Source organism: Gigantopelta aegis, chromosome 1 (assembly GCF_016097555.1).
Source record: "Gigantopelta aegis isolate Gae_Host chromosome 1, Gae_host_genome, whole genome shotgun sequence".
Taxonomy (NCBI): domain Eukaryota; kingdom Metazoa; phylum Mollusca; class Gastropoda; order Neomphalida; family Peltospiridae; genus Gigantopelta; species Gigantopelta aegis.
In genome coordinates, this window is record NC_054699.1 from 5,647,649 (window position 1) to 5,662,162 (window position 14,514).

General features: G+C 37.0%; 1 protein-coding gene across 1 annotated transcript in view; it reads left to right on the top strand.

Moving 5' to 3' along the window:
• Nucleotides 1–14,514, top strand: part of LOC121368709 (multidrug resistance-associated protein 5-like) — an 83,086-nt gene that overhangs the window by 12,440 nt on the left and 56,132 nt on the right. Inside the window, exons 4-10 of the mRNA XM_041493458.1 lie at nucleotides 2,198–2,345; nucleotides 5,466–5,613; nucleotides 6,264–6,349; nucleotides 7,746–7,919; nucleotides 9,569–9,631; nucleotides 11,626–11,710; nucleotides 13,308–13,456. Of these exons, the coding sequence (XP_041349392.1) occupies nucleotides 2,198–2,345; nucleotides 5,466–5,613; nucleotides 6,264–6,349; nucleotides 7,746–7,919; nucleotides 9,569–9,631; nucleotides 11,626–11,710; nucleotides 13,308–13,456 (853 nt within the window). The remainder of the gene's footprint in view (nucleotides 1–2,197; nucleotides 2,346–5,465; nucleotides 5,614–6,263; nucleotides 6,350–7,745; nucleotides 7,920–9,568; nucleotides 9,632–11,625; nucleotides 11,711–13,307; nucleotides 13,457–14,514) is intronic.

A 14,514-nucleotide genomic window follows, 5' to 3' on the forward strand; every position in this document is an offset into this window, starting at 1 on the left:
AGGTACATACAAGCACAGTTAAAGCTGGGTTTTGTTTAACGACACCTCTAGAGCACTGTCGGTGGGCCTGTTAGCCTATTTCTCGTTCCAACCAGTGCTCCACGACTGGTATATCAAAGACCGTGGCATGTGTTATCCTATCTATGGGATGGTGCATAAAAAAGATCACTTGCTACTAATGGAAAAATATAGTGGGTTTCCTCTCTATGACTGTGTCAAAATGACTATATGTTTGACATCCAGTAGCCGATGATTAATAAATCAATGAGCTCTAGTGGTGTCATTAAACAAAGCAAACCTCTAGAGCACATCCCAGTACAATGTCGACAAATACGTCTCAACACTTCGGCAGGGAACATTTGGTTCAATATCGTGTCGTGATTCGCTATGTAAGTTTCAGAGATCGCTACACAATTTTAAAACATTGAACAGTAGTTGCTAATCAATTTTCAACTGAGGCTAATCATGATTTTGAAAACAAAATGTTCCCTGTTTGGGTAGTGCATATATTTAAATGCATAGTTAAAGTTTGTTTTGTTGTATGACACCTAACTAGAGCACACTGATTTATTCATCATCAGCTATTAATTTGGATGTCAAACATTTGGTAATTTTGACATATAGTTTTAGAGAGGAAATCTACATTTTTCCATTAGTAGCAAGAGATCTTTTATATTCACCATCCCACAGATAGGATAGCACATACCATGGCCTGTAATACAATAGGCGTGGTACACTGGGTGGAATGAGATATAGTGTTAGAGAGGAAACCCATTACATTTTTCCATTATTAGCAAAAGATCTTTTATATGCACCATATCCCACAGACAGGATAGCACATACCACAGCCTTTGATATACCAGTTGTGGTGCACTAGCTGGAATGAGAAATAGTCCACTGGGCCCACTGATTTGGATCGATCCTAGACTGACCGTGCATTAGGTGGATGCTTTACCACCCAATACAAGCACAGATCCATGGGGGAGAGTTGGGGGAGGGGGGAGAGTTGGGGGAGGGGGGAGAGTTGGTGGAGGGGGAGAGAGTTAGGGGAGGGGGAGAGAGTTGGGGGAGGGGGAGAATGTGTGCATTCTGTCCCCCAAATTTTGAGTGTCCTAAAAATACCAACTAATAGAGAAATATTTTTTTTAAACGTATTCTTTTGTGGTGAACATACAAGTATGTAATATCTTGCCAGCTTGTTGGTTCTGAAGAAGATGCATGTTTGTGTACTTTTAAATACTCTAGGTGCCATTTATAAACATTGCATACCCTCCCTGAATATTGTAACGGCCCTTTTTAAATATAACACCCTCTCCCTTAAAATAATCTTGCATCCATCTTTTTTTTATCAGTTGAATGTCATTAAGCTACATTTCGTTAATGTTACAGGCCCCTGTATTAAAAAAGCCTATTAAATCTTGTTACTGGCATTATCTCATAATTATAGGATGTTAAACAAGCTTCCATTTCGTATCATGTTTATGTCCTGAGTGAAATAATTTTCAGTTGTCACAAGCTTTAGTGACTGCATGACAATGAAAATTATTTCATGAGCGACATAAACATGATATGAAATGGTAGTGAGTTTAATATCCTATGCATTACCCATAATCGATGTTAATTTATATCACTCAACTTGTTTGGTTGACATTCCTGTATGGTTGTAGTGCGCCAATCAATGACATCAGTATGTGATGTTGAAGTGTTATGTACCACTTGGCGTTCTAGTGGGACGCATCACTTTGATGTGTACCAGGATATTTTTAACCATATGGCTAATAAGTACCTTTACACAATACATTTCGTGTTGAGGCTACAGCTTAGGGATAAAGTGTTCACATGATGCACAGTCGGTCTAAGGTGATGGTCAGTTCCCATCTGTGAGCCCATTGGGTTATTTCTTGTTCTTGCCAGTGCTCCACAACTGGTATAACAAAGGCCATGGTATGTACTATCCTGTCTGCAGGATGATGCATACAAAAGAAGTGAAGCCCATGAAGTGGTGACAGCAGGTTTCTTCTCTGAGTATCCCTTGCTACAAATAGAAAAATGTAGCCCATGAAGTGGTGACAGCAGGTTTCCTCTCTCAATATCTGTGTGGTCCTTGACCATATGTCCAACACCATATAACCATAGTTAAAATGTGCTGAGTGCAGCATTGAATACAATTTTTCTTTCTTTCTTTCTTACGTTTCAGACTTGGGGAATTCTGGGAAAAAGAAAGGAGAAAACATGGTGCTGAAAAATGTTCGTTTGGCCGTGCAATTCGCCACACCTTCAAGACAAGACTCATCTGCTCAGAAATTGTTGTTATGTTGGCAATAGCGTTTTCCTTTATCGGATCGGTCTGTATAAACAAAGAGTTATTTTTACCAAATTAACTATAATATGTGTACCAGTAGTTACTTGTTTTCTGGTACATGTATTAAAGTTTTCCAGATTTATCTAGAATTTCAAATTTATCTAGAATTCCTGATTTTTAATTAAGGATTGTCCGTTACATTGTTTTTCCGTTCATCAGGGTATGAACAAAACAAATCATCCACAAACTAGTGGATCGGTGAAGCCGTTGTCACAAGTTTGCGGCTGCTTTTCTTTCTTTTTTTGTCATACCCAGATGAACGTAAAAGAAGTAACAGACAATACTTATAGTTAACTTTGAATCATACAGGCTTATAATAACAATAAAAATTCATATTTTATTTGAAATAATTTTTTTGTTCTTAAACAATAACGCTCAGTAAGACAAGAGTACCAATATAAAGTGATATCATCAGGTATGATATTCCATGACAACGTAATTTTTAAATTCATCAAGATATGCACAAACTCGCATTGGTACGACTGCCCCTGCGCATGCTGTAACCTCTGTGGTGCAGGGGTGTAACATTCTCTTTGAGAATGGCCAGTACAGCACAAAATTGAAATTTTGAGTAAAAGGCAGTATTTATCTGTGATATTTGTATTTTTGCACAGTTCTTTACACTGTTTTTATTTAAATCTTGAATTCTTGTATTGATGTTGATCATCACTTTATTTGTTTGCATTACCATAGTTTGACACCCAATAGCCGATGTATTTTTCGTGCTGGGGTGTCGTTAAACATTCATTCATTCATTCATTCATTCATTGCTACAACTGGACCAAATGGATGACGTTAAATTACAATGGATATAAGGGAAATGTTAATTTATTCATCTGTATAGTGCTTCAGGCTTTTCCGCAATTTGTCAAAACATTTCCATATTCTCCATCCAAAAACTTACGATATGGTTTCGTCTGGTGTTTTGCATACATGTACATTCTAAATGGGAACCGCTATTTTAGACCATTGTACAACTCTAACTATAGGACCAATAGAGAATAATACATGACTTTCCGTTTCATACCAGTTATCTTCCGAGTTGTTTAAAAACGTATCCAACGAGCAAAATCTCGGTACATCCATATTAAAATTTCAGGATTTTTTTTCAAAACTCATTTTCATTTCTGTGTTCATAATTTTGTGTTAATAATTTTGTGATTTGGATTGAAAGACAATTAGCTGTAATAAAGAGTTAAAAGCTTTTATCATTACTAAAAAACCCACAAACTTATACAGCTCAAATCACACAGGTTTTCGGGGGGGGGGGGGATCCTGTATTTATTGCCCATAATGTTTTTATTCATCACTATTTATTGTACAAGTTCAAAAAATATAAATGTTCATGTAACTCTCAAACAATAACACAGGGGATTCCCCATAAAAATAGTTCAGAGTTTTTATTCAAGTTAATTATTATATTCAATAATAAAAAAATAAAAAAAATAAAAATACCTTTCCAATTAGGAAAGAGTAGCCCATGAAGTGGCGACAGCGGGTTTCCTCTCTCAATATCTGTGTGGTCCTTAACCATATGTCCGATGCCATATAACCGTAAATAAAATGTGTTGAGTGCATCATTAAATAAAACATTTCTTTCCTTCCTTTTCTTAAAATTCATTAAAAATAAATACAGGCCTCTGAGATTTGAACATTTTCGTAAACCATTTATAGGTTACACAAAACCAAATTGAGGTAACCCATTTTGTTTTCAGGTAACCCATCATGACCATGTAAATGATGTCATAAATTCTATGCGCGAATGAAACTATCGCTCTCGCAATTTCCAGAGACATGTAAATACCGTTATTATCCACATGGTTGAACATAACCAAGTTAATAATAATCATACGAAGCACACGTGTAATAACAAGTGTTATTATCCACGTGGTTCAACATAACCAAGTTAATAATAATCATACGAAGCACACTTGTAATAACAAGTGTTATTATCCACGTGGTTCAACATAACCGAGTTAATAATAATCATACAAAGCACACGTGTAATAACAAGTGTTATTATCCACGTGGTTCAACATAACCAAGTTAATAATAATCATACGAAGCACACGTGTAATAACAAGTGTTATTATCCACGTGGTTCAACATAACCGAGTTAATAATAATCATACGAAGCACACCTGTAATAACAAGTGTTATTATCCACGTGGTTCAACATAACCGAGTTAATAATAATCATACGAAGCACACGTGTAATAACAAGTGTTATTATCCACGTGGTTCAACATAACCGAGTTAATAATAATCATACGAAGCACACGTGTAATAACAAGTGTTATTATCCACGTGGTTCAACATAACCGAGTTAATAATAATCATACGAAGCACACGTGTAATAACAAGTGTTATTATCCACGTGGTTCAACATAACCGAGTTAATAATAATCATACGAAGCACACTTGTAATAACAAGTGTTATTATCCACGTGGTTCAACATAACCGAGTTAATAATAATCATACGAAGCACACGTATAATAACAAGTGTTATTATCCATATGGTTCAACATAACCGAGTTAATAATAATCATACGAAGCACACGTGTAATAACAAGTGTTATTATCCACATGGTTCAACATAACCGAGTTAATAATAATCATATGAAGCACACATGTAATAACAGGTGTAATGACATAATTGTTCTCCAGTTCTAGCTCAGACTGTGCATTTGAAATATGACATCATTTCGTCATCTCCTTCTAGTTGTAGTTGAAACATTTTGAGTTGGGTCTTGTTATTCATAAAGAAAACAACAATAATACTATGGACAATAAAGAAAATTATTACACTCGCGTGTGAGTCATACTGATTTTACAAAACTCATGTCAGGATTCATGTATTACCCTTGCTCTCGCTCGGGCAATACAAAATCCTGACACTCGTATCATAAAATCAGTACGACACACAAGCTGGTATAATAATCTCTATATATTGCTTCTTCCATTGTGAGGTGTCCATGTTATGCCATGTTATTAACCGTGATTATTTAAACAACAGTTTAGAGCACACAAAATGACCAGTATTATCACATACATGTACACGTACAGTTTGTATTTATGTTAAATTGATTTCTCTTTATTCAGGCATTTATTTTGCGACTTCTACTCGACCACATATCTGAATCTAGTCCAAGTGTTGGCGAGGGGGTGGCCATTGTTGTTGGTTTGATTATAAGTGAACTCTGTCGATGTCTCTTCTTTTCACTCGCCTGGTGTCTCAATTACTGGAACGGTGAGTTATTACTTAAGTTTGTTTTGTTTAGTGACACCACTAGAACACATTGATTTATTAATCATCTGCTGTTGGATGTCAAATATTTGGTCATTTTCACTTCTTTTTTTTTTAGCGACACCACAAGAGCACATTGAATTATTAATTATTTCCTATTGGATGTTTGGTCATTTTGACATATAGTCTTAGAGAGGAAACTGGCTACATTTTTCCTTTAGTAGCAAGGGATCTTTTATATGTACCATCCCACAGACAGGATAGCAGGATACCATGGTCTTTGAAATACCATTCGTGGTGCGCTGGCTAGAATGAGAAATAGCCCAATAAGCCCACCAATGGGGATCGATCCCAGCTGACAGCACATCAAGCGAGCGCTTTACCACTGGTTTACAGCCCACCCCAATATATAGTCTCAGAGAGGAAATCTGCTACTTTTTTCCATTAGTAGCAAGGAATCTTCTTTTTTTCATCATCTCACAGACAGGATAGTACATACCACAGCCTTTGATATTCACACTGGTCGTGGTGCACTGGCTGAAATGAGAAATGGGTTATGTCCAATGGCTTAAGCACGATGCCACCGAGGCCAGTTTTGACTGATTAATCCTGAGCTGTGAGGTGACTCAAAGATGTGTTCTCTTCTCTTGTAGGTATCAAGGTACGAGGGGCAGCGATGGGATTGCTGTACAAGAAAATACTCCGACTACGCAGCTTGAAAGACAAGAAGATTGGAGAGGTTAGTACGGCAAAACCTGTCTATAGTAACCACCCTATTATATGTGTCCTTTATTTACAGGTGGGGCCATCCTTAAAAATATTTTTGTTTGTCCATTTCCGATTTCTAATTTCAAATGTGGGTTGGTAGAGATTTTTTTTTTTTTTTATTAAATGTTTGTTCGACAGATATATGACAATAGTACTAAAAATTAAAAAACAAAACAAATCTTCCCCAAAAGAAATCAAAAAAGATTTTGACACTGGCCGATTTTTGGGTTCAGTCGGATTAGGACAAACAAACTTAATTTTTATTTTCACCTGGCATGTATGTAGAGGAATGAGTGGCATTTCTGTTGCTGAGATATGCTTTAACTGTCTTTCATACTGATCAAAATTAAAATTTATCTGCACTGCAAACCATAGGATTTCAAACTTCATGGGAAACACTTTTTCGGTTCCGTGCTTTGTGATCATGGGAACCCATCGGAAGCTGTTTGTATTATTTTTGTTCAGTAGTTGTACTTGATATAATAATCATGGGAACCGAAATTTCGGTTCTGTGATTTTACCGACACAGTACTGTAAATGTTCGTTTCTGTGAAATCTGAAGGCCTGCATGGGTACTACTTTACATGTATATTGTGTTAGTCATCCAAGGTGGAATGACTAATTCCATCCGATTTTTTATCAGAATGGAAGGAAATAAATAGTTCAGGTGCAAAACGCGATATAAACCATTTCCTTTCTTGTTTTTAGTTAAAGCCATTATTGTATGTCAGTAAGGGCTAATCGTAGGCCCGCTGATTTGCCGCATTTTATGATTGATCCTTATGAAATTGTATTTGGTAAATCCCGGGTTTTTTTATTTATCAAAACGTGATATAAGCCAATTAAAAAACTTACTTTTACTGAAAATTAAAAATGGATATATCGTGTTTTGCGCCTAAACTCTTCAAATGTTTTATTTAACGACACACTCAAAACATTTAATTTAGTCGGACATATGGTTAAGAACCACACAGATATTGAGCGAGGAAACCTGCTGTCGCCACTTCATGGGCTACTCTTTTATTAGATTAGCAGCAAGGGATCTTTTATATGCACCATCCCACAGACAGGATAGTACATACCACAGCTTTTGATATACCAGTCGTGGTGCACTAGCTGGAACGAGAAAAAGCCCAATGGGCCCACCGACGGGGATCGATCCAGGACCGAATGCGCATCGAGCGAGGGCTTTACCACTGGACTACATCCCGCCCTAAGAAAAATGATGACAAAAGAGTCAGCTAAGTTTATATTCAACCTCATCATCCCCCCCCCCCTCCACCTCCCCCTTCCCCTCCCCTTCCCCCTCAACCAGCTACAGCTGTGTCATTTGCTGAATAATGAACAATTTTGCTTTTCTCTTTCAGCTTGTGAACCTGTGTAGCAATGACGGGCAGCGTTTTTTTGAAGTGATGGTCAACGGACCGTTTATCATGGCCGGGCCGGTGATATTTATTATCGGGTCCATCTACCTGGGCTTCCTCATCGGACCCTGGGCTCTGATTGGATGTGCTACGTACCTCGCTTTCTTTGTTCTGCTCGTAAGTGTCATAGTTGTTATGGGGTTGCTATAACAGCATTTATTTCGTTGTATTACATACCTATTCAATCTTATTTCAGTGTTAAAAATATTTTAAAACCATATGATAAAAAATATCTTGTATCGCACAGATGTGCTACATACTTCTCTTTCATTATTCTACTAGTAAGTGTTACAGTTGATATGGGAGCTTGAATGGTATACATGTACCAGCATTTATTATATAACATATAGTGAAATATCTTAAAATATCAGTGAAATAAAAGTGTTATCAGTCACTTAGTGCTGATAACACATTTTAGAGTGAATATTTTCACTATTTCCAGGGATGAGAATTTTCCATGAATTTCCGCGGATTTTGGACCCCCAGGGTCGATCCTGTGAAACATGTAAATTTGTTGAGAAAATTTGGGGGTGGGTAGAATATAGGTATATGCCTTGCACACTGTGGAAATAACGGTTAAAGTTGAGGTCGTCGTGCAGCTGCTATCGTAATGTAGCGGCCGCCATGTTTATTTCGACGCACTGTGTGTATACGAAAATAAAACAAAACTAGCTTTGTGTGTATGTGTTTAGTACTGTTTACTACGACCACTATGATTGGCTAAAATTGAGACGTCTGAAATATTGAGACCAATCAGCGTAGCCCTTACAGTTCTAGTCCGTTATGTGCAAAACAACCGCCATTTTCGACTGTGTTTTCTGCAGTGGTGATCAAGCACTTTTATATGTGATTTTTCCGTTCAAAAATGCAGATTTTTGCCTTGCAATTGTAAAAAACCCTATAGCTTCTGGGAGGATTCGCACCCCTGAGTCCCTGACTAGGGCTCTGCCCTGGACCTGGCCAGGGACCTGCGGCCCCCTGGACCCAGGCTAATTTCAGCTGATGATACAAATTGTCATTCTCATCCCTGTATTTCTCTCTAAAATGTATTATCGTCATTGTAGAAAGTGTTATCTTCGCTGTAAGAAAGCCGGAACTATTTTGCTGCTGGCATTTTAAAAATAAAGGTAAATTGCCAAAAGTTATATAATAAATAGAAAATTTCATGTTTTTTGCCAAATATGATTTATATCACATCGAGTGAATTCTGCAATCATATCACACTCGTCGTGCAGGTGCCACTCGTGAGATATGATTGCAAACTTCACTCGATGAGATATAAATCATATTTGACAAAAAACATGAAATATCCTCTATTTATTTCGTTGTATTGTCTGCTTCTAAGACAGAACAGTCAAGCAATAAAGTGTTGTTGTTGCTGTTGTTGTTGTTGTTGTTGGGGATGGGGGTTGGGGGGTGTCTTTACATCTGAACAGACCAAATTATGTTTAACTTATCTGTTTACTATTTATTTGTTTGTTTTGTTTTTGGGTGGTTGGTGGGTTTTTTTGTTGTTTTTGAGGGTTTGGTTTACATCCCACTGTCTCTCTCTTATTTGAAATCCATTTCATTTCTTCCTGATCTGTTAACTTCTTTTGCTATCCACCTCCACATCCCAGTCCTTGATTCTCCATATGTGGTGACAAGTGCTTGTCTCCTGTGGCCATCCGTGCCACACACCTGACATTTTCCGTCAGCTTTTAACTATAGGCTTAAAACTTATATTTTAATTGATAAGATAAATAGATGTTTCTTACAATTTACAGAAGTTTGTCAGTGATCTGATGGAGAAATTCCGATCCACAGCTGTATCCCTAACAGGAGAACGGGTGAGTGTGAAGGAAGGAAGTGTTTTATTTAACGACGCACTCAACACACTTTAATTACGGTTATATGGCATCAGACATGGTTAAATACCACACAGATATTGAGAGAGGAAACCCGCTGTCACCACTTCATAGGCTAATAACTCTTTCCGATTAACAGCAAGGGATCTTTTATATGCATCATCCCACAGACAGGGTAGTACATACCACAGCCTTTGATATACCAGTCATAGTGCACTGGCTGGAGTGAGATATAGCCCAATGGGCCCACTGATGGGGATCGATCTCAAACCGACCGTGCATCAAGCGAGTGCTTTACCACTTGACTACGTCCCGTCCCAGGTGATTGTGAAGATGTAAATAAATAACGGAGCCATCCTGTACCCATGCAGAACAGAAGCGAGGAAATCTTTTTAAAAAACAATTTTTTGTTTTTAAATTATAATAATAAATGATTTTTCATGTTGAAGATTTTAAAAATTAAAACAAAAGAAAAATGCATGTTAACATTTTCGCTGGTTATGATCATTATAAACAGGAGATATTTGAAAAGTACTAGAGCAGAAGCAATATTACCGAGATTTAAAAACAAAACAAAAAACCCACTGATTTTTGTACATAAAATCAATATTATTGAGATTAAAAAAAGTGAACTGATTTGTATTTATAGGTGAGATATTTAAAAAAAGTACTGTACTGGAGCAGAACCAATATTATTGATTGAAAAAAAAAATCCTGCTAATGTGTGTTTATAGGTAAGATATTTAGAAAAGATCTGGATCAGAAGGAATGTTGCTGAGATTACACTGCTGATTTGTGTTTAGGTGAGATAATTAGAAAAGATCTGGATCAGAAGGAATGTTGCTGAGATTACACTGCTGATTTGTGTTTAGGTGAGATAATTAGAAAAGATCTGGATCAGAAGGAATGTTGCTGAGATTACACTGCTGATTTGTGTTTAGGTGAGATAATTAGAAAAGTACAGGAGAAGAAGGAATGTTGCTGAGATTACACTGCTGATTTGTGTTTAGGTGAGATAATTAGAAAAGATCTGGATCAGAAGGAATGTTGCTGAGATTACACTGCTGATTTGTGTTTAGGTGAGATAATTAGAAAAGTACAGGAGAAGAAGGAATGTTGCTGAGATTACACTGCTGATTTGTGTTTAGGTGAGATAATTAGAAAAGTACAGGAGAAGAAGGAATGTTGCTGAGATTACACTGCTGATTTGTGTTTAGGTGAGATAATTAGAAAAGTACAGGAGAAGAAGGAATGTTGCTGAGATTACACTGCTGATTTGTGTTTAGGTGAGATAATTAGAAAAGTACAGGAGAAGAAGGAATGTTGCTGAGATTACACTGCTGATTTGTGTTTAGGTGAGATAATTAGAAAAGTACAGGAGCAGAAGGAATGTTGCTGAGATTACACTGCTGATTTGTGTTTAGGTGAGATAATTAGAAAAGATCTGGATCAGAAGGAATGTTGCTGAGATTACACTGCTGATTTGTGTTTAGGTGAGATAATTAGAAAAGTACAGGAGAAGAAGGAATGTTGCTGAGATTACACTGCTGATTTGTGTTTAGGTGAGATAATTAGAAAAGTACAGGAGCAGAAGGAATGTTGCTGAGATTACACTGCTGATTTGTGTTTAGGTGAGATAATTAGAAAAGATCTGGATCAGAAGGAATGTTGCTGAGATTACACTGCTGATTTGTGTTTAGGTGAGATAATTAGAAAAGTACAGGAGAAGAAGGAATGTTGCTGAGATTACACTGCTGATTTGTGTTTAGGTGAGATAATTAGAAAAGTACAGGAGAAGAAGGAATGTTGCTGAGATTACACTGCTGATTTGTGTTTAGGTGAGATAATTAGAAAAGTACAGGAGAAGAAGGAATGTTGCTGAGATTACACTGCTGATTTGTGTTTAGGTGAGATATTTAGAAAAGTACAGGAGAAGAAGGAATGTTGCTGAGATTACACTGCTGATTTGTGTTTAGGTGAGTCTGATGACCGAGGTGCTGACTTGTATGAAGCTCATCAAGATGAACGCCTGGGAGAAACCTTTCAAACAAAGAATTTCTGGTTAGTCCGCTTTTATTACATTTGTTATGGTGACTGTTATGGGTGGGTCACATTATTACTGTTGTAGAAAGCGCATTATGGTTATGGTGACTGTTATGGGTGGGTCACGTTATTACTGTTGTAGAAAGCGCATTATGGTTATGGTGACTGTTATGGGTGGGTCACGTTATTACTGTTGTAGAAAGCGCATTATGGTTATGGTGACTGTTGTGGGTGGGTCACGTTATTACTGTTGTAGAAAGCGCATTATGGTTATGGTGACTGTTATGGGTGGGTCACGTTATTACTGTTGTAGAAAGCGCATTATGGTTATGGTGACTGTTATAGGTGAGTCACGTTATTACTGTTGTAGAAAGCGCATTATGGTTATGGTGACTGTTATGGGTGAGTCACGTTATTACTGTTGTAGAAAGCGCATTATGGTTATGGTGACTGTTATGGGTGGGTCACGTTATTACTGTTGTAGAAAGTGCATTATGGTTATGGTGACTGTTATGGGTGGGTCACGTTATTACTGTTGTAGAAAGCGCATTATGGTTATGGTGACTGTTATGGGTGAGTCACTTTATTACTGTTGTAGAAAGCGCATTATGGTTATGGTGACTGTTATGGGTGAGTCACGTTATTACTGTTGTAGAAAGCGCATTATGGTTATGGTGACTGTTATGGGTGGGTCACGTTATTACTGTTGTAGAAAGCGCATTATGGTTATGGTGACTGTTATGGGTGGGTCACGTTATTACTGTTGTAGAAAGCGCATTATGGTTATGGTGACTGTTATGGGTGAGTCACTTTATTACTGTTGTAGAAAGCGCATTATGGTTAGTGATGCTTCTAATTTATTTTTGGGAGGAAGACAATGGAATAATGTTAGGTAATAAAATGTGTTCTGATAGAAAGTGATCTGCTAGAATGTGTTCTGATAGAAAGTGATCTGCTAGAATGTGTTCTGATAGAAAGTGACCTGCTAGAATGTGTTCTGATAGAAAGTGACCTGTTTGAATGTGTTGTGATAGAAAGTGATCTGCTAGAATGTCTTCTGATAGAAAGTGATCTGCTAGAATGTGTTCTGATGGAAAGTGATCTGCTAGAATGTGTCCTGATAGAAAGTGATCTGCTAGAATGTGTTCTGATAGAAAGTGACCTCAATTGATGTGTTACAATGTGTCATATTTAGTCCTAATTAATGTAATAGATAACAATGTGTTCATTTAGTCCTAACTGATCTAATGGAATGTTGTTCAACATTAATGTGATCTATTAAAATGTTTTCCTTTTAATCCTCAACAGTTTTGACTTATCAAGCACTGACATCTATGACCAGTTGTATCAATAACCTTACTGCTTACTATCATGAGTCTCATACCACAGAATGTTACAGTGAAACCCCTCTAAACCGGACACCCTCAGAACCAAGTTAAATGTCCAGTTTTAAGAGGTATCCGGTTTAGAGTGGTTAAGTTCTTTACTGATTTTTAAAAAAGGACTGTGAAAAATGTCCAGGTTTAGGGAATTCTGGTTTATAGACGGTCCGGTTTTGAGAGGTTTCACTGTAGTTGTGTATCATTAAACACTTGTTCCATCCACCTGTGAACAGAAAAGCGAATGAGTGAGAAGACGGCCCTGGAGCACTCATATTTCTTACAGAGCATCATCACGTCTCTCGTTCCCATGGTTCCCCTCATCGCCTCTGGATTCATGTTTATCTCACTCATCCTGTCAGGAAATGACCTCAAGGTGTCGGAGGTAGGTTCATTTTTGTTTCACCTTTGGGGAGATAAATGTTAATATTCAGGAAACTATCAGTGTCAGAAGTATGTTAATGTTCAGGAAACAATATCAGGGTCAGAAGTATGTTAATATTCAGGAAGTAATATCAGTGTCAGAAGTGTGTTAATATTCAGGAAACAATATCAGTGTCAGAAGTGTGTTAATATTCAGGAAATAATATCACAAGAGTCTGAAGTATGTTAATATTCAGGAAACAATGTCAATGTCAGAAATGTGTTAATATTCAGGAAATTATAACACAATGTTAGAAGTATGTTAATATTAAAGATATAATGTCACAGGGTCCGTATAAGGTTAATATTCAGGAAATAATAACACAGTGACAGAAGTATGTTAAATACATTGGCTCTTCAGCTCCTATGGGCCTGCATATTGTAACAAGTAATCAAAGGCAATTGCTTCAGTGTTTTGTAATAAGGGCAAGAAAGCATACAAGTAGCTATACTCTGTACATTTTATTCTGTGTGAAACAGATGCCAAACACATGTCAATGTACAACCGGTATAACTGCCAGTCGCAAACGTAAACTTACAGGGCCGAATTTCCGAAGCCTGTTTTTCTTAAACACATGTGTTTAAGCCTTGTAACTGTATATAGTTACACATGTGTAAGACATAAACAGGTGTTTAAGCCTTGTAACTGTATATAGTTACACGTGTGTAAGACATAAACAGGTGTTTAAGCCTTGTAACTGTATATAGTTACACGTGTGTAAGACATAAACAGGTGTTTAAGCCTTGTAACTGTATATAGTTACACGTGTGTAAGACAAACGGGTGTTTAAGCCTTGTAACTGTATATAGTTACACGTGTGTAAGACATAAACAGGTGTTTAAGCCTTGTAACTGTATATAGTTACACGTGTGTAAGACATAAACAGGCTTTGTACATTCGACCCTAACGCAGGTGTTTAAGCCTTGTAAATGTATATAGTTACACGTGTGTAAGACATAAACAGGCTTTGTACATTCGATCCCTAATGCAGGTGTTTAAGCCTTGTAACTGTATATAGT